General features: G+C 27.9%; 6 protein-coding genes and 1 long non-coding RNA gene across 11 annotated transcripts; 2 read left to right on the forward strand and 5 right to left on the reverse strand.

The window, feature by feature from the left end:
- Positions 1–631: 631 nt before the first annotated feature.
- Positions 632–3220, reverse strand: PRAS40 (Proline-rich Akt substrate 40 kDa). Its single transcript, XM_035077701.1, has 3 exons — positions 1336–3220; positions 1106–1239; positions 632–1021 (listed from the first exon to the last, which is right to left on the reverse strand). Exons 1-3 carry the CDS (start codon positions 2495–2497, stop codon positions 899–901), a joined length of 1419 nt encoding a protein of 472 aa, XP_034933592.1. The 5' UTR covers positions 2498–3220; the 3' UTR covers positions 632–898.
- Positions 3221–3662: 442 nt separating this feature from the next.
- Positions 3663–6289, reverse strand: eas (ethanolamine kinase 1). The gene is made up of 7 exons (XM_035077726.1): positions 5726–6289; positions 5353–5480; positions 5057–5194; positions 4673–4959; positions 4369–4595; positions 3956–4178; positions 3663–3884 (listed from the first exon to the last, which is right to left on the reverse strand). Exons 2-7 carry the CDS (start codon positions 5476–5478, stop codon positions 3824–3826), a joined length of 1062 nt encoding a protein of 353 aa, XP_034933617.1. The 5' UTR covers positions 5479–5480; positions 5726–6289; the 3' UTR covers positions 3663–3823.
- A 1787-nt stretch (positions 6290–8076) lies between these two features.
- par-6 (partitioning defective protein 6) lies at positions 8077–9931 on the reverse strand. The gene is made up of 3 exons (XM_035077734.1): positions 9412–9931; positions 8685–9320; positions 8077–8591 (listed from the first exon to the last, which is right to left on the reverse strand). Exons 1-3 carry the CDS (start codon positions 9469–9471, stop codon positions 8355–8357), a joined length of 933 nt encoding a protein of 310 aa, XP_034933625.1. The 5' UTR covers positions 9472–9931; the 3' UTR covers positions 8077–8354.
- A 423-nt stretch (positions 9932–10354) lies between these two features.
- Positions 10355–12484, forward strand: Mon1 (vacuolar fusion protein MON1 homolog). Its single transcript, XM_035077690.1, has 5 exons — positions 10355–10720; positions 10784–11106; positions 11180–11423; positions 11490–11965; positions 12025–12484. The coding sequence occupies exons 1-5, from the start codon at positions 10460–10462 to the stop codon at positions 12266–12268; spliced, it is 1548 nt and encodes a 515-aa protein (XP_034933581.1). The 5' UTR covers positions 10355–10459; the 3' UTR covers positions 12269–12484.
- Positions 12485–12661: 177 nt separating this feature from the next.
- Positions 12662–14075, reverse strand: Prp38 (pre-mRNA processing factor 38). The gene is made up of 4 exons (XM_035077736.1): positions 13948–14075; positions 13653–13872; positions 13197–13564; positions 12662–13114 (listed from the first exon to the last, which is right to left on the reverse strand). Exons 2-4 carry the CDS (start codon positions 13814–13816, stop codon positions 12741–12743), a joined length of 906 nt encoding a protein of 301 aa, XP_034933627.1. The 5' UTR covers positions 13817–13872; positions 13948–14075; the 3' UTR covers positions 12662–12740.
- A 2657-nt stretch (positions 14076–16732) lies between these two features.
- On the reverse strand, positions 16733–27511 carry LOC118075168 (monocarboxylate transporter 12). 5 transcript variants are annotated; one of them, XM_035096876.1, is made up of 10 exons: positions 27133–27511; positions 26429–26774; positions 19413–19707; positions 19148–19291; positions 18169–19067; positions 17875–18103; positions 17622–17797; positions 17322–17544; positions 16987–17234; positions 16754–16903 (listed from the first exon to the last, which is right to left on the reverse strand). In XM_035096876.1, exons 2-10 carry the CDS (start codon positions 26519–26521, stop codon positions 16754–16756), a joined length of 2457 nt encoding a protein of 818 aa, XP_034952767.1. In that variant the 5' UTR covers positions 26522–26774; positions 27133–27511. The 5 variants fall into 5 exon arrangements, with proteins under 5 accessions (XP_034952768.1, XP_034952772.1, XP_034952771.1 ...); XM_035096877.1 differs by lacking the exon at positions 27133–27511 and having other exon boundaries at positions 16733–16903; positions 26429–26521; XM_035096881.1 differs by lacking the exons at positions 26429–26774; positions 27133–27511 and adding an exon at positions 24558–24835 and having other exon boundaries at positions 16733–16903.
- Positions 23611–24597, forward strand: LOC118063655 (uncharacterized). The gene is made up of 4 exons (XR_004689942.1): positions 23611–23811; positions 23903–24103; positions 24175–24354; positions 24491–24597. It is a non-coding gene; the product is annotated as an uncharacterized lncRNA (long non-coding RNA).
- Positions 27512–27550: the final 39 nt, after the last annotated feature.

Below are 27550 nucleotides of genomic sequence, written 5' to 3' on the forward strand. Positions count from 1 at the left end.
TATTTATTTAATCATTGTTTCATTTATTTAGTTCATATTCCAATCAATAAAAATTACATAAATTTTATTTGAACATTCAACAGTTCAGGAGGCTACAAAAATTCAGGTCACAATTTTTTTTATTTCTTTCAAATGATTACCAACAAAAAGTTTCGTATTTTTTTTCTTATTCAATTATGATATTTGTTTATTGTTAATGAACTATTCATTTGTTTTTTATTTCTATGACAATAAAAAAAACTGTGTATAAAAAATACTTATAAATAATCACAATCATATTAGTTGATTATAAAAAGCATAATAATAATAATAATAATAATAATAATAATAATAAATGTAATACTAATATCAATGTTTATCAAAGGAATAAAAATAGAGGACACAGTCCTCAAGAATATGAAAGACAATTATTAGTTGATTTTGTTGATAATTAAATTTAATATATAAGATGAAAAAAAAAAAGAAAAAATAAAAATTATATTTATTATTTTTTATGGTTTCCCTTTCATGTAGGTAATAATAATTTACCAACATTATCATACTTCCATTATTCATAATATAATAAATTTTTTTTTTTTTTCATTTTCTTAAAATAAATTTGCAAATTTTTTTGTTTTTCGTTTTACATGTCATAGAATATTTTAATGATTTTCAATGTTATGTTTTATAAAAAGCATTTTTATATAATATTAATATATTTCTTGTTTGTTAATGTTATGCAATTTGTGTAATGAAGCTAAGGATCATTTTTATTTCAAATTGTCAATGTTTTTATGTTTATTATAAACAATTTTATCATCACGTTTCAATTCAGTCATAATGTTGGACTTATTTTTGTATGTAATGTTTAAAATAATATTAATTGTGTATCAAATATAGATTACTTATTGTTTATTCCTCAAATTTGAGTAGAAAATCGTGGACGTGGCAAATCTCCAAAGACTGTATCACCATGAACGCTCTTTGCTAATGCTTTGATTGATGCACGGATATTATTCGGATCCCTTGGATCCATTGATAACTAAAAATAAATAAATAGTAATGAAATAAATAATAGATAATTAATAAAACAAAAAAAATCATCAATATCTAATAATAAAATTACCTGATCTTCATTTTGGTCTTGGATCAGTCTTCCAAATGAAAAATTAGGTACACTAACAGGCAGTGACTTAGCGAGAGTAGGATGTCCACCCCTCTGTCCTCGAGGAATATGAATACCTTCATCCTGACCAGAATCTAAAACATCATTATCATGAAATGAATAAGTTAATTTTAAAGAAGATGAAGTAACTCGGATATAAATTATTCTAATTTTATTTAAATCATTCTTACCATCAGTATCAATTTCATCTTCAGAAATCTCTATATTATCCGAATCATCCATGCCTTCGAATGGAAAAATGACCTCATCCTCATGATTCTTTAAATTTTTCTTCTCCTTTTTCTTCAATTCTTTTTGGCCCACAGTTTTATTATCAATCTCCTTCGGAGTCAACCTGAGAACTTCTGAACTACTAGTATTCTGTTCAATTCCTTCAAAGCTCGATATTTTATTTATTTTCGGCGACAAGATAGAGTGATCTGCCTTAACAAATGCCTGATCTACCGTTGAGACAACTTCTGTTGAACCAATTCCAAATTTTTCCAACTTGTTGATGTCACCATCCGTTACACTAACATCTTCTATTTTTAATAAATCACTATTGCAAACTTTTTTAGCAAGTAAACAATATTCTCGATATCCACGTTCCTTGAACTCATCTAAAAATTCATACTGTTCAGCAACAAACTTCTTAATCTTTTCATCAATTTTTTTCTTCATATTCTGATACCCCATTTCATACTGTAATTGTAAATGACTTATAGTAGAATTTAATGTATCTGATAATTTCTTTTTTGATAATATTTTGTACTCTTCATCAATATTATCATCATCATCATCGTCATCATTATCACTGTTATTATTAGAATTATTAAACTTTTTATCTACAATAATTTTATAAATCTTACTATAATTAACATTTAATTTTAATTTTTTATAATATTCAACATTATTATCACTATTATCAGTCGGTAGTATCATAGTATTGTTAATTAACAATTTATAATTATGGTAATCATTATCATCACTTGGGTTATCATCATCATTCATGTGATTCTTTGTTTCATACCTTTTATTTAATGCATGTGTGTACATTAAACAATTAATACAACGACTGATTGTCCAATTATCAACAACTTTCTCGTAAATTAGTGGATGTTGTCGTTTCATTATTTCGTAATTGCTTGATGATGGTGATGTTAAAGCTAATAAATCATGTTGAAAAAATTCACCGGCAAACTTTTTTAATGGTGATGTTATTGATGTTGGTGATTGTGATAATACCGGTTCCACATGATTATTATCATGATAATTAACTATTTTTATCGGCTTCAATTCACAATTATCACGAATTTTTATCGTGATATTTAAACATTTACACGATAAAAACATGTTTTTCAGTTGTTTGTTTGTTGCTTTTTAGTATTTATTATTTACTATTTAAAGACAATAATGATTATGTAGATTTTTTTTGTTTGCTTAAATTAACAAAAAAAAATCAATTGTTATCAATTTGTACTTTAAGATTGTTGATAAAGTAATGAAAGAAAAAAAAAGTTGAAATTCAATGTGATCACAATAATAAAAATATATTTTTTATCCTCTTTTTAGGTCACTCTAGGTCGTTTACACTCACTTCCAATTCAAATAAATAAATAGCTTATTAATAAATTAATCAAAATTATTCCGAGAACAATGATATCACTTGTTAGATGCTTCCAATAAGTTAAATTCAGATCATTTTTTGTAAGTAGCTCTATTTAATTTATTCCTTCGATTTTCTTCTAATTTTAAAACTGAATTTTGTTTTTCTTTGATTCCACTTTGTCTTTTCTTTATATTAATTCATGTGAGAATTTTGTCATTTTATTGTTGTTTATGTGAATTTAACTTTTCCATTATAGTTTGAAGGTTATGGTTGATAAAATTTACCTTTAGTTTAATTTAATGATATCTGAATAATAATTTTTTTTATAGTTAATTTATTTGAAGAACTTTTAAATGTTTTATTTATAAACCCATCGAGAATTCGAGATGACGACGTGAGAGTTCTCACAACACTAAAATCACTCACGTACACAAAGAGTCTTTGGCTTGACAACGAACAAAATGCACAAGACGCCATGGCAGAAACTGGCAGTCAGAACAAAAACATACTACTGTAGTCATGTTGAAGATCTTTCATATCAAGTATTTTATCACGAATTAGTTTAAAATGCCCTAAAAATGATTCGTAATTTCAATTAATAATTTTTACAGCATTAATTAACCTAATCTTTTATTTTTTAAGAATGTTTAATAATAAATTTCATCAACAATTAATAAAAGTACTTCATTTGATTACGCGGGAATATTTGAATTTTTTTTTTTAATGTCTTCATATCTATTAATTTGAATAATTTTGTATTGATATAAAATAATTAATATTTAATTAAATATAGAAATAAATAGTAAAATAATTTTTATCAAAAACATAGATTTATTTTTTATTCTAAATAAAATTTTATTAATAAACAATTTGTAATAAATAATTAAAAATAAACTTAAATGCATGTGATAACATTGTTAAATACAATTTCCATGATAAATAAATTCTTTTCTCATTAACCAATACAAATATTCTTCATTCTAGTCCATTCAATATATTTTATTTACACTTTATATATATCAGATGAAGTTAAACACAGCTGTTAATATGTCTTTATCACTTAGCCTTCATTAATCTCGTTCAAGACTACCTCTGCGTTTGAAATATTCATTGAATCGTGTTGCAGCAAAGCTAAAAATAAAAAAAGTCAATAATAATTATATAGCTTTTATAATATCATTTATTATTACACATTTACTTACTTAAGGAAATCAAAATCGATTGTCGAATGTTCGTATTGTATAAGAGCCCAACAGCCCCACAAAAAATGTGCTAACAAAACAAATTTATTGATTTGTTTGAATAACACTGTTACCTCATCTTCAGATACATTACTTGATTGTTTGTATGCTTGTAAATAAATTCGTAGCCATGAACGTTGATATGTTTCATCTGGATACTGTGAATAATCAATTTCCTCAACACCTACGAGTATCAAAGCATAATTATTATTTTTAGAGTAATTATTAACTCATTCAATCACGCTTGTACATTAAAAATATTTTAATCATTTATATTTTAGTTTAATTTATTTTTCATCATTTATAGTTAGTGACACAAACCACCAAGACTGAAAGAGTTAGTAGAGTAATTAGAACCTAAGATAATAACATACCAGCAAACTCAGCGAAATGATTAGCAATATCAAATGCTTGATAATTAAATCCAGAGTATTCAAAGTCAATAAAAGTAACTGTGTGATTTTCTTTATCATACAGAATGTTTGCTAATAATAAATCATTGTGTGCATAAACGATTGGACTGTCGAGTTGTGTCAGATGATTTTTCAACAATTTATATTCATCTGCCAATACTTTGTAAGGTTTAATAAATTTTTTGAACCTGAAAAAATTTTTTCCTCTTATTTAAAAAATTAGAGTAATTAAAAATAAGTGACTCAATTCTTAAATAATACTAACCTTGATTGTTTAATTGAATCATCAAATTTCTTTGGCATCAATTCCATAAACCTTTCAATTTTTTTCCAAATAACTGGCTCTTTAGAGCCACTGAAACCATCGAATTTCGGAAGACACTCTTCAGGACATAACCTGTGCATTTGAGCAAGTCGTTTAGCAACTAAACAATAAATCTCCGGCTTTTTAACTGTTTCAGGTGTCAAAATTTCCCCTGGTAAAAATTCGTACGCCAATCCATTGTTGAATGTCGCATAGAGAGAATGCGTGTATCCTGCTTTATTCATAATCTTCAAGAAAGAAAAAATAGTTAGAATAAATTACATAAGTTGTAGAGTAAAAATAATTGTTTTTTATTAGAAAACTAAGTAATTATGATCAATTTACCTTGATATTTCTTATTTCATCTTTACGGTCTATTAATAAATCCGTTTTATTGCCGTAAATTCTCACTAATACCATTTCGTCATAACGATCTGGGAGATAGATGCCAATTAATTTGTTGGTAATGCCATTGGTGAAGATCTAGAGCCACAAAATAATTTATTTTTAAATATTAGAAAGACTAGGCCTAAGATTTGTATGATTTATTTAACCTTAAAAATATGAACTTACATTTTTAAAGTTAAATAAATGTTACAAATCTTTTTTTAGTTGATAAAAGTATAAAATTAAATCTTTACCTTGTATTGTAATTGATCATAAGACCAAGTCGGACGTAGTTTGCTTACAATTTTCTTCGCACCATCAATAGAATCATTTTCATCAATTGTAAAATCAATATGATCCTCTTCTGATATCAATTCCATCACTTTAATAAACCAAACATTTTCATTACTGTCGTTGTTGAAAAAATACAGTATTAAAATAAATGAAAACCATTGTCTTGTCTGGTCATAAAGATGTTCAATGATAAAGATAAGAATAGTAGACTTGTAAAATGAAATGATAGAAATAATGTTTGCCAGTGGTAATGGTTGATGAATAATAGAGTAAATTAGAAATAAAGTTTATTCAATTGGTTTTATAGATAGGACAATAACGAAATATTCTTACCATAATATTGCAGATGTAACTGAGACTGGTCACACAAGTGTACATAATTGTAACAAATCACGAGATCTAATGAACTTTGATCATCTCAACAATGAAAAAATTTACACTCTTTACATTAAATGATGTGATAGCTTTTGATTGAGATTAAATGCAAGGTTATTGATAAATATATTGAGCGAAAGATTTTAATAATATTATAAAGAGTTTAATTTATCATTTATAGGTTATTAAATATAGGAGTTAAATAAAAATTAAATAATAAATAATAAATAGATTGTATAGATGATTGATTGAAAGTCTACTTTGGTAGAAAAAAAATGTAAATGCAACGAATATAAACACCTATTGAATTCCTTATCACTAAAAATTAATTTCACTTCATTCTGACCTACTTAGTTGTATAACATATTCTGAACCCCCATTATGTCAATTATAAATATGACAGGAAGCCTACAATATTTTTATTGATGATGTACTCGATATGTTGGTGTATGACATGCGTTATCACTGACGCTAAAAAAATATTGCGAAATATAGAAGCGCAAATTCTAAAACTTCGCGGGGGGCAAGTGGTTGCTTAGTACGTGCACCAACCACAGAGAGCCTTACTAACCTCTTTTTAGGCGGGTAATTTCAAATTTTTTGAATGTTTTATATTATCAACTGTTCATAAAGTCGTTGAGTTGATTATTGGACACAAAAGTCCAACGTTATCATCTCTATCTCTATTTTTTATTCGCTATTTAGCACTTCTTGTCATCCAGGACGAATACAAATAATTGAAAAATACTTTCTGACAGTCCTTGAATAAATAAAGGTATGATTTATTCTTCTAAAAGCTATGATAAATATTGTACATCTCTTTAACATATTAATTATTAACTGTATAGAAGGTTATCTTATGTAATATAAAAATTGTTGAGGTTAGAAATGAAAAAAAAGTGATGACTTTTATTTGGTTTCAGCTTCAAGATGACTAATTTGTTCACACCATTTACTCGTAACATCTTCACAGATATTTTTGGAACATTGATGAATTTCCAGCAAAATGAAAGATGTGCACCCTACGAATTGCGACTTGTTGATTGTTTAGAAGCTTATGGTGTTCATCACAGTCAAAAAGCTTGTAAACCTTTGCTAGAGGATTTTAGAGAGTGTGTATATAGATGTAAACAAGAGGCACGAGTTGATATAATGAGAGAAGAACGAAAAAGGCAAGTGAAAGATGGTGAGAGAGCTCCAGAAGATGAATTTGCACCAGCTCCACCTTCTATCGATTGAAGTAAGAATAATCTTGTTATAATTAATCATTAAGAAAGCAAAATAATTATTGTAATAATTATAATGTAGTAATCAATTGAATATTTAATTATTATGGATCAAATTCACAAATTGTTTTGATTATTTTAAACACTAGAATCACCAACAATCCATCAAATATGTCGACGGAGAAAAAAATGTTCAAAGTTTGTAGAATAATTGGATTATTTTTAAATAAAACTATTTTCTACTGAGACGAAATTTTTTCTCTCCGTGATTTAAATAAAACTAAAATAACTTTTAAAAAAGAATCGAAATGAGTGATGATTTTAGGTCCAGGTTTGTGAACTTTAAAACACTGTTAATAAATGAATTAATAAAAGTAATACTATATTTCAATACTAATTAAATATAAATATACATATGTATGTATTTATATCGATTAAAATTCATTCACAACTGCTTACAAGGCACCCATTAAAATTAACGTATACATTATTATAAATATCTGTCGTTATTATCAAATTAATAACATCATGAATTAATCTGTAAGATGATTAATTCAATTATTATTTAACAATGATGATTTATTTAAAATTCAAAAACTTCAACATTTATCTCTTCTGTTTATTAACGGTAAGTACGTTGGTAATTGGTTTTATTAATTATATTGGACGTTATAATTGATTTATCGTGAGCTGTTAAAAAGAAGAAAAAAAAAGAAATGTTACAATGATTTCTGAAAAAAAATATTTATCCAGTTTAATACAATAATTCATAATTAATAATATTTTAAAAAAGATCAGTTGCCAGATTTTATAATAAATTCTCCTCAACTTTATAATTATTTACAGTTATTTTAAACATCTTAATTATTGGAATATTTTTAAAAATATTTACATAATCGTAGAAAAAAATTCATTTTCTTATTTTATGGAGCAAGTAATCGAAATAAACAAATCAAAAATTTAATTGCTTGCAATTACTTTGAACATTATTGCCTGTTCTTTATCATGTATTTAAGTACATTTGGCAATGACAATTAAGTACTATTTTGCCTTCAATTTTAATACTCTTATAGAATTTAATACTTTTGTTATTGAAAGAGGCAATTTTTTATTGCTATATACGAATAAAAAAACTCTTATAGCTGCATACGATTTTAATTAATTTCAATTACTCTTGAGGCACTTGAAAGGCTTTTTGAAGAATTACAAATACTTAAAACTTTCACTAATTGAGTTTTCGCAGTTTATTTGGGTAAAAAAAGTTACCCTTTAACGATGAAGACCACCTGTCTGGTCATGATTAAAATGATTTGTGGGGCTGATGATTGAATTTTTGTTTATAATATATAAAAAATAAATATTCAATAAGTAAAAATGCCTTCATGAAGTGCAACTCCAGTTAAATCAACTATTTCGTCAGCTTCTTCATCGCTAGCACTTCCAGTAGCAACACTTTGAGTTGATTGATGACTTCCTGAGGATAATTGACTATTCCTCGAGTACGAACCACGTCTTGGAGCAGCCATTGCTGCTCTTTGGTTCGCTGGTTTCACGGTAATTATTAAATTCGATGAATTTGCAATCATCATGTCAGTTACCTGTAAATGAATTCATCAAATATTAGCAAAAATTATTTTTTTTGAAATTTCGGAGCAACTTTAAAAGATGTATAAATATAATTATTCACATACTTGGTCAAGAGTTTTTCCTGCCACTTCAATTCCATTGACTTCCAACACTTCATCGTTGACTGCAAGCAGTCCAGTGCTTTCTGCTAAACCTCCAGGAACCAAACGACTTATAAAAACTCCAGGAACTTTTTCAATTCCTCCACCAGCTGATGGTGGAAGTATTCGAAAACTTTCACCATCTTTTATGTAGAAACCTAGAGGTTTATCTGATCCATGTTTTAATAAACGTACTCGTCTACAAGTTTCTGGTAAAATATCAACATCAATTATTGCAGAAACCTGTCGAAAATCATGTGGATTGGAGATAGCCAAGGATTTTGGTTTTCCCGGAGTACCTCCAAGGATACTTGAAATCAAATTTTTTGGTTTTAATGTTCCACCACCATTAATATCCTCTAAACTTTCTCCATGTCTAGTGATAAAGACTTTCAATAAAGGCTTTGCTGTTAGTATCGCTCTTGCCAAGTTATTATCATTGTTTATAGGCAATGAATCACCATCAGTAGGGTCTGTGTATCGTATTAAAAAGTTCTCGTCTTGGTGTAACTCATGTTTCTTGGCCAATAGTTTTCTAAATTCGTCATAAGTAATTTCTTCATTTTTGTTGATTGAAAATCGAATAATATCAGCGTCGAACTAGATAAAAAAAATGATCGTCATTGGTATTTAAATGTATATCAATAAATAAACTATCATTTAATATGAAATTAATGAAATAACAACTTACTTTACTCTTTACAGCAATGATATTGCTATCAAAATGATGATGTAGTTTGCTTTTAGACATGGTTTGATAATTAATGGTAATAAAGATAAATATAAAAGCAGTTAATTAACAATGATTTCTCCAAAATACTAGCGATCAATAGCAATAATATATCGTTCAAAACGGTAAAAAAATAAATTTAGAAAATAAAAAACTATTTGAGACATCAGGAACACCTGTTCATTTCGAGCACTTGGCACGCCCGTCGAAAATCAGCCCCGTAATTTCACTCCAATCGTTCTCTCGTAGAAGATGGAAAAGAATATGTGATATAAACTCAGGTTTCATCAGTGTTTTGGTCCACTTATTTAATTGTTTTTATGTCTACACTTCACTTATGTACATATTTGTACTAAAAAATTTATAACAATGATTATTTTAATGACGCAATTTATTAAAATTACTAAAACTAAATGTTGTAACGCGATTTACTTGACTATGAACAATCTTGTTCACCCCACCTCCGCGCCTCCAACATGTAGCGTCGAAGGTGTTTGATGGAATTGCAGGTGACAGCACTGTATTGCCGCGAAATTTTTAACGTTTTAAATTATTGAAGGAAATAAAAAGTTTCAAGCATGCTTATTATTTAATAATTATCACAATAAACAATTGAAAAGTAATAATTATTGTTTACTAACAACAAAATCTCAATTTATCTTTTAGGTTAATTTAGATAATTTAATTTTTTTACTAAAATTTATTAATAACATTTTTCTATGAAACTGAGAATAATTTTCTTTTATATAATTAATAAAAATTTTTTTAATTTAATTATAAATCCACGAAAATTATTATTTATTGAACAAAAAAAAATTTAAACAAAATTAGAAACGCGAGAGCGCCATCTATAAATTAATGAACACGCGCCACCTACAGAAGAATTCCGAATTAATCCAAATTCCAGTGCTCTAGTGTCAATGGCACAAGGTGTCAAGACCAAATTAAAAATGATAAAAAAATAATTAAATAATAAAACCGCATTGATTACTAATTTTTTTTATTAATCATGGCTTCAACGGAGTCTCCAATAGATGATGGAATTGTAGAACCAGGTATTGAGCCAGGTGCTTCAACTGAAACAATGCTTGTGACTACTGACAGCTTTGACGAATACGAGCAAGAATTATCCAATAGTCTAGATGATAGACAAATAAAGGAAAGTATTAATTCAATACCAGAAATATCTGAAGATAAGCCTGGCTCATTTTCTTCATCAGAAATTCATCCTAATTTCAAGCAAAATAATTCTCTAGAAGATGCAGACTTGGTAGGTTTAGACATCAACTTATCAATCTTCAACAATGATAAATATTTTAATTATCATTTTCAGGAAGAAACAACTAATCAAATGGCCCATGCTGTCCTAGATGTTGATCCTCTTCGTTGCAAACACTGGTTAGCTCAGAAGAAGCACATCTTTGTTCTCAGTCAAGCTGGGAAGCCTGTTTATTCTCGTCACAGTACAGAAGATAAGCTTGTTACAATAATGGGTGTAATGCAAGCTCTAGTGTCTTTTGTTCAAGCTGGCAATGATACCATTAGATCAGTCCATGCTGGAGATGCGAATTTTGTGTTTCTCATCAAAGGACCACTAATTTTAGTAGCAGTTTCAAAAACATTAGAAAGTGTTCCTCAACTTATTCTCCAATTAACGTAAGCATTTATATTTTATATCTCAATATTTATAAATTTATTATATAAATTAAATGACCCTTTATTGTTTTAGTTATGTTTATAATCAAATTTTGTTCGTCTTGACGCAGTCTCATCTGACAAGAGTGTACGAACAACGACGTAATTTTGATTTAAGAAGACTTCTAACTGGTAGTGAGAGACTGATAGATCATTTATTAAATTTTATGGACAGAGAGCCAGCTTTTTTTCTTGGAGCAATCAAGTGTTTACCTCTGTCGCCATCAATGAGGGATTCAATCACCCAAACAATCATTCAAACATGTGGAAAAATTAAGGTAAACTTTTAAACAAAATATTTATAATAATTTTAATCAAATAATTAAGTGATTAAATATTTTTAGAACCTGGTTTTTGGTTTATTGCTTGCCAACAACCAACTAGTGACTCTGGTTAGAATGAAAAAATTCTTCATTCATCCAGCAGATCTCCATCTTATTCAAAATTTAGTTGCAAGCTCAGAGTCTTTTAAAACAGCTGAAGGATGGACTCCAATTTGTTTACCAAAATTCAATGCCAATGGTTTCATGCATGGACATGTTTCTTATTTGGCTGAAGATTGTCAGGCTTGTTTGCTGTTACTTACTGCTGACAGGGATGTATTTACAACACTCTCCGAAGCCAAGCAAAAAATCGTTGAAAAATTAAGACGAACAAATTGCCTAGAGGCGATCAATGAGTCAATGAATCGAGTGTCAATCACAACTTCTGAAATAGGATTACCAGAAATGCGTCATGTTTTATATAAATGCAGAAGTACTGCACAATTTTGGAGTCCTGGATTTCAACCTCCTTATAATAATGATCAAGAAATCAAACGGTTAGTTAATCTAAAACTTAATTTAACTAACTAATTATAACAAATATATTTTTTTTCAGATTACTAGGTCTTTATCAATGCTTACACCATCGACTACATGCTCCCAACCGTCCGCTAAAATTAATTTTCCAACAGCTAGACAAAGAGACAATGTTAGCTTGGGTCACATCAGGCTTTGAACTTTATGTTACATTTGAACCACTTGTCACTAAACCAGATGCAATAAATGCTGTAAGTAAACTTCTAAAGTGGATTAAAAAAGAAGAAGATAGACTTTTTATCCTAAATTCACCGACTTTTTAATAATTTTCTTAACCCTTTGTACTGATAAATAAATAAAGAATCTAATTTATCAATATTTTTCATAAAGTAGAGAAAAATAAATTGTAAATTGTACAAAATAGATTTCATTTAAGTATTACAAATCTAATTCAATTGTAATAATTAAGATGAATTTATATTTGTACTTGTAAACATTAATTCAAAAGATTGCTTGTTATTTATATTTTAAAAAAAAAAAGACGAAAAAAAAAAATTAAAATGATGTAAATATTCAATAATTATCTGTATATCATTTTTATTGTTATAAATTAATTCAATTGTATTATCATGTATATTATATAAAATTAATTTTAATTATCATTATTGTTCTTTTTATTTTAAAACATGTATCAGACTGTACAATGAATTAATTACAGACGAATGAATTTATTATCAAAAAATTCCGATAATGATTTAAAAAAATTCTTAAATTAATTATTTTATTTATCTAAATTTAATATCGATTCCTATCTCTTTCTCTTCTTCTTTCTCGATCACGATCCCTTTCACGATCTCTCTCTCGATCACGATCATCTCGTCGATGTCGATCTTTATGCGAAGATGAATATTTCGGTGATTTACTTCTTTTTCTTTCTCTGCGATCTCGGTCTCGGTCTCTGTCCCTCTCACGATCTCTGCTCCGAGACCGAGCTTTCTCACGATCAGATTTCTTATCCACACGCGAATGTTTCTTATCACGATCTCGATGTCGATCTCTATCGTAGTCATCTTTTTTACGACTCTCTTCCTTCGATGGAGGCAAATCTTCATCTTCTGATGTCTCCATTCCTTCATCCATGTCATCTTCCAACGCAGAAATTTTTGCTTCTGTGATGATTAATTTATTAATATGACAATTAATGATTTATTAAATATTTATTTATATTCTTTTAATTTTAATATCAATTACCTAGTTCATTATTTTCTTCTAAAACATGCCGCTTTTGTATCCTAGGAAGAATGACATCACAAGCTCTCTCTTCTCTCAAAAGATGATCAATAAATTCATCCATATGTATTAACTCAAATTGCCCTTGCTTGTTTTGTATTCTTAATTTACGATTATCGTTAAACAAAGGCTCTAAATATTTATAACAATCTAGTGAGGTACCGGTAAGTCTCATGTACAAAGCACCCAATGCTCGAACATACTTGAATTCTTCATTCTTGATAAACTCCACAATAATATCCTTTTCCGGCTGAATTTGGAGCATTTTGAGGATCAAACAAAGAAAAGGAGTCGGTTTGATATTACCACCGAATACTCCACCAATAAATCTGAAGAAATAAACAGTAAATTAACATGAATTGAAAACAATAACAATACATTGGAGGGAATAAGTAAGGTTAGGAGGTTAATATTTACCTTAATTCCATAGCTTTGTCTACTAAAAGTTCTGCAGTTAATGCAAAACATTCTTCTTTCCAATATTTAGAATCATATATCCTCGATCTGATTATTTTTTCAACGAGATATTGAGGATTTGTTCCTCTAATTGATTTAGCATCTTTCACCGTCCGGTTAGCCATTGTTTGAAATTTATAAATTCCAGTATCACGATAGCTCAGTAATTATTACATCCATACTATTTTCCAAAAAAAAAAGCAATTATTTATTAACGAGAATGGACATTTACTGATTTTCATGTGTAATTATTAACCTAATTATGTTTAAAATACTCCCATGATGATTGAATAGCTCGTTTAGGTCGTTATGGAAAACGAATGCTCGTTCGGCAATCTTCGCCAATGAGAATCGGAGTTCGGGAATAAAGCATTCCCAACCTAGAAGACAAAATGGGGTATTTTTTACCTAGATGTATAATGGCTACCTTATCCGGCAGGTTCGAGTTGTGATACTCATCAGTCACGTTTTCTTTTTTCTAAAGTGTATCAAAATATACTGTAATGCAAGAAAAAAATTTGCATACCATTTAAAAAATCGAAGGACTGATTTTATTTTAATATTATATTAATAAACATAAATAAATAAATGAATTAATTAAATTAAATCTGGGATCAAGAGTATAAGTTGATTAAACTAAGAAATAATAAACGACTTTAGAATATTCTTTTCGGTAAACATTCTCGCAATATATTTTTTTTTTGTACCATATTATAAATAATATAATGTTCATGTATGTATTTAAGTCATCATATATTATATAATATAATATTACAAACATATTCACAAACCAGCGTTCGTGTAGGCAATTAATGTCAACATTAACATTAATTAATTAGTTATTCAATTAATTCATCCATTACAAACTACTAGAATCCACTTTGAATAATTTTAATTTTTGTTTTGCAGTTTATAATAATTAATAATAATAATGATAATAATAATATTAATTAATTACTTTGTTGTCTACATTATTCGTCAAATTCAATTTTCTCTCTTTTAATAATAAAACATACACTTTTAAGTCACTTATGTATGTGCAATGAAACATGAATCTTTTTGATCTTATTTACACATATACATAGCATACACAAATTAATTATATATCATTATGGTTACAACATATATGTGCGTACACATTTTAAATAATATTCCATTATTTTATTAATTAAGTAAAATCATTTTAATTATCATTTATTCTTGATTTAAATGAATTCAATTACTTGAACAAAAAATAGATATTTTTATTAATTAAATTATTGAAACATTAATTTTTTTTAGTTTTATTTTTCCTATATACTTGATGAAGTTATAAAATAAATTAATTTTAAATAAAATAAAAAATGACATTTTTTATTTCATTATCAAACTTCAATATCCATAGAATATTAACTTGAGTTTTCTAATTCACTGACTATTTAATTAATTGACATAAAATATGATATCTTAAGCGGATAAAATCTTTTACAATTGTATCATTATGTAATTAAACATAATTCTAAAATGATTATTTTAGAATTAATGTTTTATTTATTTCCTTTTTAAATATATTAACATCCCTATTAATTGAACTACTTATTTAATTATATATTCAGCCTGTATGTTTCATTGACCTTAATAATTACAATCTTAAACAGGAAAATTAAGAAAAAATGTGTAAAAATATGTACGGCAATTTATCATTAGTAAATAAAAAATAATTGACAAAAATAAAGACAATGTCAAAAGTAAATAAAATACAAAAATAGTGATGATAAAAATTATAAATAAAATTATTTATATATTCACTTTTATAATATTTATACAATCTATTTTGTCTCATAATTAGTTAATATTATTAACATAATTCATTTTATTACTTATTATAAGTGTTATAAATATGTACAGTTTTTTTTTCAAACAATCCGCAATACGATATTTATGTAATATAAATTAGTACATTTTTATGTCAATTAATTGTTTCTTAAGTAATGTTCTCACTCACCTACACATCAATTACTTATTCACATTTTTATTTTTTTATTATTCTTCACTTTTCTTTATGTACATCTTGCTTTTCTTTCACAAGGATTCATATAGCCAATAATAATTATTTATGTCAACATTTCGTTATTTATCTTTCAGATCAAATGATCAATCAATCGATAATTAACGAAATAAAATTACATTTTTTTTTTATACACATTAATGACTAAGTACAGTTCAAATCAACATTACTATTATTATTACCATTATTATCATTGATCTAATGAGATATGCAATTTTCAATAAGCACTTAATATTTAATGAATTTAAAATGAAATAAATTTTTACCTATCCTTTCATTCTTTTCTTTTATAATAATTAATAATTTATACTGCTGATTGATACTGATTCAGTAAAATTAATTATTACAATTTTTGTTATTAATTAATTATCTCATTCTTTTTGTTTTTAATATTAACGAATAATTTATTTTCTCGAATAGAATAATAATTATTTATATTTAATTTATATTATGAGCAATATATACATCTCGAAGAAATTTTTTTTGTTTTCATTAACATTAAAAAAATACTAATAGAAAATTATTGTTATCATTATTGTTGTATTTTAAATATACATTTCATGTTCTTTTTTCTTTTTTTTTGAAACTAAAAAATTTCTTCAGCTGTAGCTTTTGCTTTATTTTTTCGTTTATGTTTGTGCTATTATTTATATAAATAATTTGTATTTTGTCATCGATTGTAATTAAGTAGTTGTTATAAACTGTATTAATCATGATGAAAGAATGAAAATAAGTGTGATTAAAGTTAAAATGTTTTTTTCCTTTTTTTTATCTTCATAATATTTATTTATTATTATAATTAAATGAATTATTTATAGAAAATATGTAAACAAAAATAGTTAATAATTCTACAAACCCAAATAAATGTGGCTCGGAATTGAGAATAAGTGTGGTTCTTAAGCATTTCTTTAAATAATTCATTCATATTAATTAATTATCTGGTTTTTTTTCCTTTGACAACCATTATTTTTCTTTCATTTTCCACTTACAGTAATTTCAATAAATTTCGACTAATTCAAAGTACTGACTCAATTTGTTTTATTTCCTTTTCCGGTGGATCTTGAGGTGATGGTGCGGTTTCAATTATTTCCGGGAGATCTTCCTCATTTTCTTCCTCAATATCCTCATCAATTGGTGTTAAAGTATCCATAACAACTCTTGGAGCCTAAAAAAAAAAAGGAAATCAATCACACAAGAAAAAAATTTTTTCCCTCAAGACAATTTTTTTTTTTTTGTCAACATTTTTACCTCAGATGTCATGAATCGTTTCATAACAGGAGCCATAAAACTAGTAATGGTGCTGATTAGAAAGAAAAATCCAGCCATTAAAAAGGGAATACTGTACGTATGAGTAGCATCATAGACTGAACCAGCCAGTGGAGATCCAATAATTGCAGCAGCACCTCGGAAAAGTATCAAAAGTCCAAAAGCATTTGTCAATTTATCTAATCCAAGCAAGTCCACCAAGATAATTGACGTTAAAGAGATATATCCAGCTATAAATGGAATATTTAAAAATGTTAAAAATTTATTTACATTAATAAAAGACAATGAAAGAATATTTATCTTTATGAATTACTTACAAATTGCAGTGCCAAAGAAGATACTCATGGTAATATATGCATAGTATGTGTGACAAAGAGGCGTAAGAGCGACAGAAATAGTTGAAACAGCCAAGCAAATATTGTTTAATAACAAAGAATCAACTTGAGGAAAATCTGCAACAAATCCACAAATAACTCGACCAACAGTATTCGTGATTCCAATGATTGATAACAAGAACGAAGCTTCATTTTTATCGATTCCCTGAAAATGAAATGACATCATAAATAAATGAAATAAATTTTTCAAACTATTTTAGAATATTGAAGTATAATAATTACATCTTGAACAGCAGCATCAACAAGATAGACAAAAGGAACATATAATCCAGCCATTCCGAAGACATTACTAATACCAATCATCAGGAAAACGGGATTTTTTAACAATGACATATCCATCATTGTTGCTAAGGCCTCTTTGAATGATTCGGGAAGTTCCAGACACGGACACAACGGCTCTAAAAAAAGATACATAAATGTAAGAAAATTTATAAATTATTATTTAATTAAAAATATAAAAATATTTAAAACTTACGTTGTGGACCTTTTTCAATATCTCCATCTCTCACATCACCTCTGACAGATTTAGGCAGAGAAATGACACTTTGACGGTAATTAGCGATTGACTTTTGACTTTGATACTCTGGCAAATTAACTATACTACCACTGTAGAAGATATCCTTCCTTGATAGCGGTCGAACAATTGCTGGTTTTTGCTTTGGTATACTTGATTTACTAGTGGTAAATGTTATGCTCTCGCCATCCTAAAGATACCAATTGATAGTTGATTAAAAAAATGTTATGGAGTATTTAAAATATTGAAACTTACATCAGCTTCCATCATATTATTATTTCTCGATCCAAGCATGCTGCTAGCAGAGAGCCTAAGATGTAAACTCCTTCTGATATCTCCATTAGAATTTAAAGTTGTTCTAGAATTTTTAATAGCACTGAGACTAGGTTTATAACGTTCACCAGTACTAGTCTTGCGAATACGATCGAAAAAAGGAACTGATCCATTTTTCGGTAAGCCTTGAACGTGAGTTGTAAAAGCAGGTTGTGATGCATTTCTTGGTATCACAGGTTTATTAAACTCAATTTCTGGTTTATCTGCTACATCTTTGGAGTCTTTGGTATCGTCTATTGATTTCCTACTTCTCGATTTAATCATTGAATTCTTAAGATCTTCACTACCACTCTTACTCGTAGCACCACTTGAAGAGTGTTCCTGGACTTTAACTTCTGATATCGTCGGCAATGTTGGTACCGTTGGTACTGGTGTTAATGGTGTCCCAGGCACTAATTGGTCAAGATTAAAACTGGAGTGTACACCAGGATCAATATTAATCGGCATTTTCATTCTTTTCTCCATGGAACCATCAGGTAACTGGACCATAAAATAAGATCCACCAATACTTCCTCGTTCCATTTGAAATCTTTTCTCTTCAGCCATCCTCTGAAGTAATGGTTTAACTGATGATGGTTTTGGATACTCCAAAGGTCGCATCATTGCTCCAAATACTGCACAATTCAAAATTAATCCAGCTAGAATCAAGTGAGCTCCTTTCCAGTTATACGATTCAACTAGGAAATTTGCCAATGGCGCAAAAGCAAATGTGCCAAAACCTGATCCACAAACCGCTATTCCTGTTGCTAAAGATCGTTTTGTTTCAAAGTAATAACCTACACATACTACTGCAGGTAAATATATTAAACCAAATCCAATTCCTAAAAAAAAAAAGAATTAGACAATAATTATCATTTAATTATCTATTTTAATTATTAATTTATTTAAGTAATATAATTACCTCCTATCACACCATAAACTAACATAAGCATATTTACAGAAGATGCAAACGTTGAAAGAACAAATGCCCCAGCAGCAATAAAACTACCAGCCATACAAACTGCTCTACAACCATATCTATTGGTTAATGCGCTAACAACAGGACCTGTAAACAAAAGAGATCGATTTTAATCATGTTAAGTAACAAACCTCTAAGATAATATGTCTATTATAAATGACCTTGGTCATATTTATTTTTGAATTGAAATAAAATAATAAAATCTTACCAGCACTGAGATACATTCCAGATAATAGAGATCCAACCCATGCAGTCTTTCCTTTGCCCTCTCCAAAATAATTGACAAACTCTTCGAGAAATATTCCAAAGGTATAAGCAATGCCGTCGACAATCATATTACACATAAATGATGCAAATACTACGACCCAGCCGTAACCTCCATCAGGAGGAGGCGGTATATCGTGGTATTCACACAGCGATCCAGCATCATCATCTGGAGATGTTTCATCAACACCTCCTTCTGTCAGTCTCGTTTGCTCCTCCACTGAGTACTCGCTTTCAGTCTATAAAAATTAATGAATAATAAATTAATTATTATTATTATTTTTAATTTATAAATTTACATTTATTTACACTAAATAACATCATTTTTAATTACATTCTAGAATTTTTAATGATTAACAGTCGCGACAGTTTGTCATAACACTTAAATTCATTCAACTAGATTAAACTTTCATTAAAAAATATTTTTCAACTCCATTAAATAATCCTAGATATTTTATCTAGAGTACTTTCGGTGTCAAGGACTTATTCCTTTCGCTGGAATACTATTCAAAGACTTGATGCAACTATCTGCAATTAGTAATTAAATCTATTTATTAGATAATCACTATCTAATGTGAAATTGTTAATAGTTTTGAAAAAAAAAAAATGATTTTATTTAACAATTCAACAACACTCTTTGTTTATTCATTGAGCAGGAAAAAATTATCATTTTGTTTGGCAGAAAGATTGAAATAATTTTTGCAAAAAATATGAGTGAATATTTAGCTGAGATGTTTATCAATGCACGTGTGAAGTTAACATAACTGCGTATTTAATTGAAGGGAAAATAGTTAACTCATGGCTCGAGTTGTTAAGAGTAGCTTGCCTTGAGGTCATGACAAGTTTAAATAAAAAAGTTGTTTTTCATGTACTAGATTTTTAAAAGCTCATATTATCATTCAAAGTATCAATAATTTTTCACGTTTAAATAAATTTTCATTGTCAAATAATAAATGATTCATGACAAATACTTAGATAAAAATTTATAGGAATAAATGTACAACTGATTACTTAACAAATTACGTAGATTTATTTTATCTATTTGTTTAAAATATATTTTTATGTTTTATATATACTGTAACACCCAATTTACCTCAATCACATCGATCAAATACTTATCACGAAGTCTATTGGAGATAATTAACGACTCAGGATCTTCAATGACCATCGATTAGTGACCAAGATGTCACAAAATAATTTTAAAGTGTATTCAGAAACCATGACCTCATCAAGTAATGAAGGTTGACATCGATCAGCTGATTTTCGCTGATCGTAGTGTGTGCTAAATTACTAAGCTTTTTAACCTCAAACACTACCAAACAATCAATTCTTCTTTTGTGTCATCACAAAAGATATTACAGTTTTTTATAATTCAATCAATTACAATACTTATTACGCATCATGTCATAATATTCCATTGTTTTAGTATTTTAATATTTTTATTATTTAAAATAATAATGATAAATAAATACTTCAGATTGCTGTTAGGAGTATTTCTAGGTTATCAAAATGTGTTTCTAATTAGCAGATTAGTAGATAACAGATTACTTGAAAGAATTTCAATTAAAAATCATCAGTTAACTGGATATAGATTGTGTTCTTTGTATTTAATTGAACTATTCATTCAGTCTTGAATGATTTTAACAAAGAATCATCATCATTATTATTTTATTTCTAATAATAAAATAAGTTGTCTTCAAAAAACGATACAAGCAATTATTTCTCTCGTATTTTCCTCAATAACTCAAGGTCTTGAAGTGAAGAATTTGCACATCTGCAGTTTTTGTGTTGTTAGATATAAAAATAACTAAGAAAAAACAAAAGAAATGGCAGCTTGATGACTAAAGCTTGGAATTTATTAAAGCTGAGTTAATTGTTATGACTGTCAAGGTTAATAATGGGTTACAATGGCTTCGATATCTTCTGGAATGATTATCAAATGAATTTAAATGCCTTGAAAAAGAATAAAAATAATATATATTATATTTTAAAATAAATAAATGATGAATAAAGTGTGGTAAAAACCCACCGTGCTTATTTTTCTCACTCTTCTTGAACCATACTGTGATTTACTGAGTGAAACCCGCGACATTTTAAAGCCTCCTCCTCTGTTCAAAGTAAATCCTCGATTTATTTACGAGATTATCATAAAATATTGATGACTATTCACTTGAATATCAATTTATTCTCACTTTGGAGAATAAACAATCACTCGTCATAGTCTGCAGCCATCTTTTAAATTTTTAATTATTTTTTATCCACTCTTTGTGTGTATTATTTTTTTGTTGTTTTCTCACAATATTTTTTGAATAATTATAAAATTATTTTAATTATTATTTGTACTTAATTTTTAATTTTTTTAATTTAATACTTTGTATTAATACGTAATTATTTATAGTATAAACCACTTTTATAACCTCTAAGAAACCTTTGAAAATCTATTAATCACTTGAAAAACTTCACAATTTTACTTGATATGTTTTAGCATGGTAAAAGGCACAATATAATAATTATTTTTTTATATTAAACCGGTAAAAAATATGACTAAATTGTTTATTCTTTAATCTCCTTTCCTTGGGATAAAATAATCACTTTTTGCCATCACTTGGAAAATTTTTTTTCTCTTTAAAAATAATTTTTCGACCTTCTCTTCAAAGTTGAATTCGTCCTCCAAAACAATAAACGTTTGTTTGTGGATTAAAATTAGAACATTTTTACTATAGATTGTATCGTGGTTAAAATGTCTTTGTTTACGATAATAAAGTACAATTTTATTATTGATGTTGATGTTTATTTTTTTATACTTTTTTTTCGTTAACAAAAATTCAATGACACAATAAACAGATACATTGTTTAAATGTGATTTTATTGTTAAAAAGTAATGACGTTTTGTATTTAATCGTAGAAATGCACATAAAATTCACTGTGTATATTGAAAAGAAACGTTGGTGCACTGGAAAGAAAGAAAAAGGATGAAATGATCAAGAAAGCAACGTGAAAGCAGCGCCTCTCACGCTCAAGCATTACTAAAGTTTGTTGTAAATGACCAGTAACCTATAAACTAACGTCATTTACTCTTCTCTGATCATTCTCATGTCCATCCCTTCTCTTTTTTATCATTCCCCACCATTTTCTCGAGATGAATCACAAATTATCCCGTTTTTTGCACTACATATTTCTGCTTTCGCCGTTCATTTACTCTCTCAAGGACTATTTATTTACATAAAGTGAATTTTTTTTAATTAATTCTCAACAACGCCCCCTATTTTTACCACATATCAACATGGCGCTTGATTTAAATTATTTTTTTATGGGGATTTAATTCACCCCCATTTTTAAAATTATTTCTATCTATAATATAATTATTTCTAAATCTTTTATTATATATTTTTATTTTTATGACTCCATTTTATTAAAAAAAAAAAAATATTGAAATAAATCAAATAAACCATTTTGACTTAATAAATTAATTAAACTTTTGTAACATAACCAAAAAAATTATTATAAAAAAATCGATGTATCGATATATCGATTGCAATCGAATCAATTGTACAACGATAAAGTTGCAAAATAATCGATCTTTTGATTTGATTCCATCAATTCTGTGGAAATGGTCAAAATTTTAAGTTATTTCTATTTAATTAATGTAATAGAAAAATGTCATGATATTTTTGAGGTTTAAATTAATAAGATTGGACGTAAAGCTATCAATGAGCTAAAAATACGTTGATAAATTCTCACCAGTCATGAAAATGATGGCAAAGATAGCCAAGCATTCAACTGATGAATTTGTATAATTGTCCAAAAAATTAAAAGTAACTAAGTAAAATGATTACTCATTGAATAATAATTATTTTTGTTTTAGATAAAATTAATACACGAAAATAAAACAAGAAATTAGCTTTTTCATGGAAGAAAATCAGCATTGTTCACTTTTCGGTAGTAAAGTGTAACTAGATCAGTGTATGCTTCCATGGACACCACCCAGAAGATGAGCAAATGATTAAAACAATTAAAAATATAAATATTTAAATACACCAAAGTATTTTTTAACCTCTAAAACAAGGTATAGGTTAATTCAATTCTTCAATAAATATATCTTTTATATTTAGAGTAATTTTTTTCGTGCACCTTTTAGGTTTAACTATCAATCTATTAGTGTGTTTACTCTAGTAATGGTAATAAATTGTGATAATAAGCCCATAGTTTTAAAATTCATCTTATTTAAAACAGAAAAAAATATCACAATTAAAATGTGTCTCAATGCACTCATCAATTAAAATCACATGATCATAAATATGAACATGGAAAAAATCATTTGGTTTTCATCGATAAAAAGAATAGTATAAAATATCTAAATTCAACTATCAAGTGTATCTATTTCTCTTTGATTAATTGTCATAAGAAAATGATTCATTAAGCATTCAATTTTAGTTCATTAAACTGTTTTCCCGTCATCGAGTCTACTCAAACAAGCCTATTAACGAAGGTCAATGAGATGTTGGTACTACAACAGCGGAAATAACTTTCATTTATTAAATTTACTATTCTCTTTCTGCAGTTTTAATTACTTTCTCGATTACTTTTTTCCTCAATTTCCAACTATTATTCAATTTAATAGTTAATTTCCACTAAGTATATAATTTTCAGAATAATTATTTCAATTTTTGGATTCTCTATGTTAACTTATAACGATATCTTTGCAGTGATTATAAAACGAAGATTTTAAAGATGAAAAAAGTTGCCATGTTGATCCAATTATATGATAAAGACGCCAATAAATACTTGAAATGATAAGACACCCGGATAGATCTTGATCTTCTGTGTTAATAAACCACAAAACAAACGTTTCAACGATAGATAAAAAATAATTGAGTATTTAACACGTAAGTGAAATAATAAAAAAAAAATTCTTCGGTTTTATAACATGATTATACAAGAATTTGGTATTAAATTCAATGATTTTTTTCAACAAAAAATTAGAAATAATTGAAAAAATAATTTCCTTTAAATATTTTGCAGGGCTTTTATTTGCCGCCAAAAAGATTTAAATTTATTTCTGGTAATTTGTTGATGATTAAATTATTACCTTGGTCTTTGGCGACATTGTAATCAGGTAAAGGATGAGAAAAAAAAACAATTTGGGAAGCACTGAAAGCCTTGACAGTAGACTTCCCCTTTGAAGAAGATAAAAAGGCTTAAAGAGTAACCACAAGTTGATTTTTTCTTCAAAGAACCAAATAAAAAAAGAAATAAAAAACGTTTTATTGTAATGATTATGTTGAAGAGCGACTCTGGCTATTCCGCGTAACGAGCGTGATTAAAATGCGGCCAAGCTTGGACTCACTTATCACTCAATGGACGTGCAGTCCCATCCCGATCAAATCCCCCCACTATGAAAGCTCACCTCGACATCAAGAACTTGGTCGTACGCCGCTTCTGCCATTTATACATCACATTCAGAGCAACATAGGATGAGTAAGAGGTCCACCCACATATTACTCATGTTCATTTCATGTAAATACAAAGACAAAGAGAACTTGGTGGTACAAAGTTCTAATCAAAGATCATCAACCTTCATTTTTGTGGCTGATCAACAAGAAAACAGTCTAACTATTCTGTTATTAACGTTGATAAAATTTTTCTTCAACTTTTTATCAATTTTCCATTTTATACATCACATCTAGAGCAATCATTTACATTTAGTTATTTTTGCTCAACAATTTTTCTCATCGACAGTCAATGTCAAGACAGGAATTATTACACTTCATTTCAGGAGTAATAACTCTTGATGATGATATTACCATATGAAAAATTCTTTATAGCAAGAAAATAATATCCCAATTGTCTACCATTTTTCAAACATATTTCTTTAATTCTTTGATTAATTTCATTTCATATAAATTATTGATTGATTGTGCTTTTTCTTTATTACTTTATCAAACAGATTGAAATTGTGATAAAAATGATGGTAAATAACAATAGCAACCCTTCTGACATTTATCTAGGAAAACGTTCAACACAGACGAGACGTCAATTACTCGTTTGTCCTCACAAAAATCGATGTTGTCATGAGGTAGTGGACTGTCGAGTGTATTTCTATATCACCAACATCGTAATTGAGTGCATATAATAGCCCATAGGCCATACATAAGAGCTCCTTTCTCTTCGGTCGATGTGATTTGCGTCAACCAGTTTTTGTATATTAATAATTTCATAATTTATTTCCTCCATAAACTCAATGTATAATACACTCTTCTGTAATCACTTTACTTGGATTATCAATTTGTATAAGTGCACTGTAACATTCCTTTCAAATTTCAAATAATAACAGTGTGATGTAAGAGTTATTATAAATATAATAAATATATACAAACAAACTTTGTCAGGTATTTGTTGATGAGGAAAATGTTATAATGACTTTGAACGTTGATAGCATTAGTAATGAATCATTGGTAGCCTTTTAAAAAGAACAAGGATTTAACTAATGTTATTATTATCAACTTCAATTAGTTGGACAAATAAATCATCATATTTTCATACTTCATTTCATCCCATCATGAATTTTTTTTTTATCATCAAAAGCAACTGAAGTTTAGTATTTATTATTAAAAATTAAATTTTCATCTGATTGACCTTCTTTTGGAGCAATGATAAATCTTAGAAAATTCCTCTAATACAATTTTATGATGATAAAAGCTGAAAATTATGTCAGATATAACAAATAACATTTCTCTGCAATAAGAAAAAAAAAAGTAGACATAGTGTTGATGATAAATTTACAATAAATATGTCAAACAGTAGTTGGAGGAAAGATGATTCATCGTTGATGAACCCATTGACAATATAATAACGACTTGGATTGTTAATTTATAAAGAGGGAGATTATATACAGGCAATAAAATGCATTGGGACAAATTGCTTAGTGATAAAATATAACAAAATAATCATAAAACTTACAACAGTCGATGTGGGACGAGCATTTATCTGTAGGCCTTCATCATCGCCTATCGGGTCCTCATAGTCATCCTCTCTACTGTTTGTGGGACCCATTTCAGCGCCTTAAGGCGCGTAGAATTAATTAATTGTGCAAATATTACACAAGATTGTCCTCAATTCAGCGCGCACAATGTGAAGATCGTGGTGCATTCAAATGTTCCAGTAATCCTTGACAAACACTATTAACTCGATGACGTTTTTCCGAAATAATCTTCAATGAGGTTGATTTGATGTTGTCAGTAAATTTCCAGACCAGTTTGGTCCTTTTGTCAGCTACCAAATGGACACTCATGAGGCAATCTTGACACTGAAATAAATAAATAAATCATTAACTAAATTATCTTTGATGTAGCTTAGAAAATTATTTTAGCTACTCATTTAATACTACTTTCTATTTAAATATTTCAATTACTTTTAATATTATTGATCATTTTAAAAGATCATTGCTTTCATCTTATAATTGATGACATATTGCTTATGAGCACCTAAAATAAATTGAAAAAAAAAATTTAAATAAAAGAAAAATAAGTAAAAGATAAAAGTAAAGCAAACAACTGGGCACATTAAGTCAAAATTAATCATAAGCAGTAAGAAGAGAGGTCACTGGTCAATGATATTGATAGCATTAAAAAAAAAAAGAAATAAGGATATTTTAGGTTTAGTACCGTATTAATTGATGATTTTTCCACTTATTGATGTCTATTTCAAGCGAAAACTAGGACGATCCACTTGAAAACTGATTTCAATCGCGTGTTTTCCGCTAGTTGATCTAGATATCGAACGTTAGGACTTAGTGCCAGGTCACACAAGAGAGCTTGAAAGCTCTTCCAGGATGGATAAATATTTATTTATTTCAATAGGTTTTTAAAATAATAATTGTCGTCACTGCTTTCACTGATGAATCAAAGAATATCACTTTAGTCGTTCTTGTTACGTTATAAATTCACGGAATCGCAGCTGATCCCGCGGGTGGGTAGCGCCGCAGCGCCCCGGGATCAATAAACCGACGCCGGCCGTCGCCTTCTGTTCCTTCCTGCCGTTCTACAGAGCTTTCCACCCGCACGACACTCATCATCAGCCCCC

Source organism: Chelonus insularis, unplaced genomic scaffold (assembly GCF_013357705.1).
Source record: "Chelonus insularis isolate UGA/USDA-ARS -01 unplaced genomic scaffold, ASM1335770v1 contig_146_pilon, whole genome shotgun sequence".
Lineage (NCBI taxonomy): Eukaryota > Metazoa > Arthropoda > Insecta > Hymenoptera > Braconidae > Chelonus > Chelonus insularis.

Excerpts from the sequence above, each read along its gene's own strand:
- PRAS40 (XM_035077701.1), bottom strand. The coding sequence starts at position 2,497 with ATGTTTTTATCGTGTAAATGTTTAAATATCACGATAAAAATTCGTGAT. Across the intron at positions 1,240-1,335 it reads AGATGAAATTGATACTGATG|ATTCTGGTCAGGATGAAGGT; the intron begins GTAAGAATGATT and ends ATGATGTTTTAG. Across the intron at positions 1,022-1,105 it reads AAGACCAAAATGAAGATCAG|TTATCAATGGATCCAAGGGA; the intron begins GTAATTTTATTA and ends ATTTATTTTTAG.
- par-6 (XM_035077734.1), bottom strand. The coding sequence starts at position 9,471 with ATGTCTAAAAGCAAACTACATCATCATTTTGATAGCAATATCATTGCT. Across the intron at positions 9,321-9,411 it reads TCATTGCTGTAAAGAGTAAA|TTCGACGCTGATATTATTCG; the intron begins GTAAGTTGTTAT and ends TTTTTTATCTAG. Across the intron at positions 8,592-8,684 it reads CAGGAAAAACTCTTGACCAA|GTAACTGACATGATGATTGC; the intron begins GTATGTGAATAA and ends ATTCATTTACAG.
- LOC118075168 (XM_035096877.1), bottom strand. The coding sequence starts at position 26,521 with ATGGGTCCCACAAACAGTAGAGAGGATGACTATGAGGACCCGATAGGC. Across the intron at positions 19,708-26,428 it reads CTCGTCCCACATCGACTGTT|ACTGAAAGCGAGTACTCAGT; the intron begins GTAAGTTTTATG and ends TAATTTTTATAG. Across the intron at positions 17,235-17,321 it reads CTTCTTTGGCACTGCAATTT|CTGGATATATCTCTTTAACG; the intron begins GTAAGTAATTCA and ends TTCCATTTATAG.
- Mon1 (XM_035077690.1), top strand. The coding sequence starts at position 10,460 with ATGGCTTCAACGGAGTCTCCAATAGATGATGGAATTGTAGAACCAGGT. Across the intron at positions 10,721-10,783 it reads CTCTAGAAGATGCAGACTTG|GAAGAAACAACTAATCAAAT; the intron begins GTAGGTTTAGAC and ends TATCATTTTCAG. Across the intron at positions 11,424-11,489 it reads AAACATGTGGAAAAATTAAG|AACCTGGTTTTTGGTTTATT; the intron begins GTAAACTTTTAA and ends AAATATTTTTAG.
- eas (XM_035077726.1), bottom strand. The coding sequence starts at position 5,478 with ATGGAATTGATATCAGAAGAGGATCATATTGATTTTACAATTGATGAA. Across the intron at positions 4,596-4,672 it reads GATTCAATTAAACAATCAAG|GTTCAAAAAATTTATTAAAC; the intron begins GTTAGTATTATT and ends AAATTTTTTCAG. Across the intron at positions 4,179-4,368 it reads TCATTTCGCTGAGTTTGCTG|GTGTTGAGGAAATTGATTAT; the intron begins GTATGTTATTAT and ends TGATACTCGTAG.
- Prp38 (XM_035077736.1), bottom strand. The coding sequence starts at position 13,816 with ATGGCTAACCGGACGGTGAAAGATGCTAAATCAATTAGAGGAACAAAT. Across the intron at positions 13,565-13,652 it reads GACAAAGCTATGGAATTAAG|ATTTATTGGTGGAGTATTCG; the intron begins GTAAATATTAAC and ends TTATTTCTTCAG. Across the intron at positions 13,115-13,196 it reads AGAAGAAAATAATGAACTAG|AAGCAAAAATTTCTGCGTTG; the intron begins GTAATTGATATT and ends TAATCATCACAG.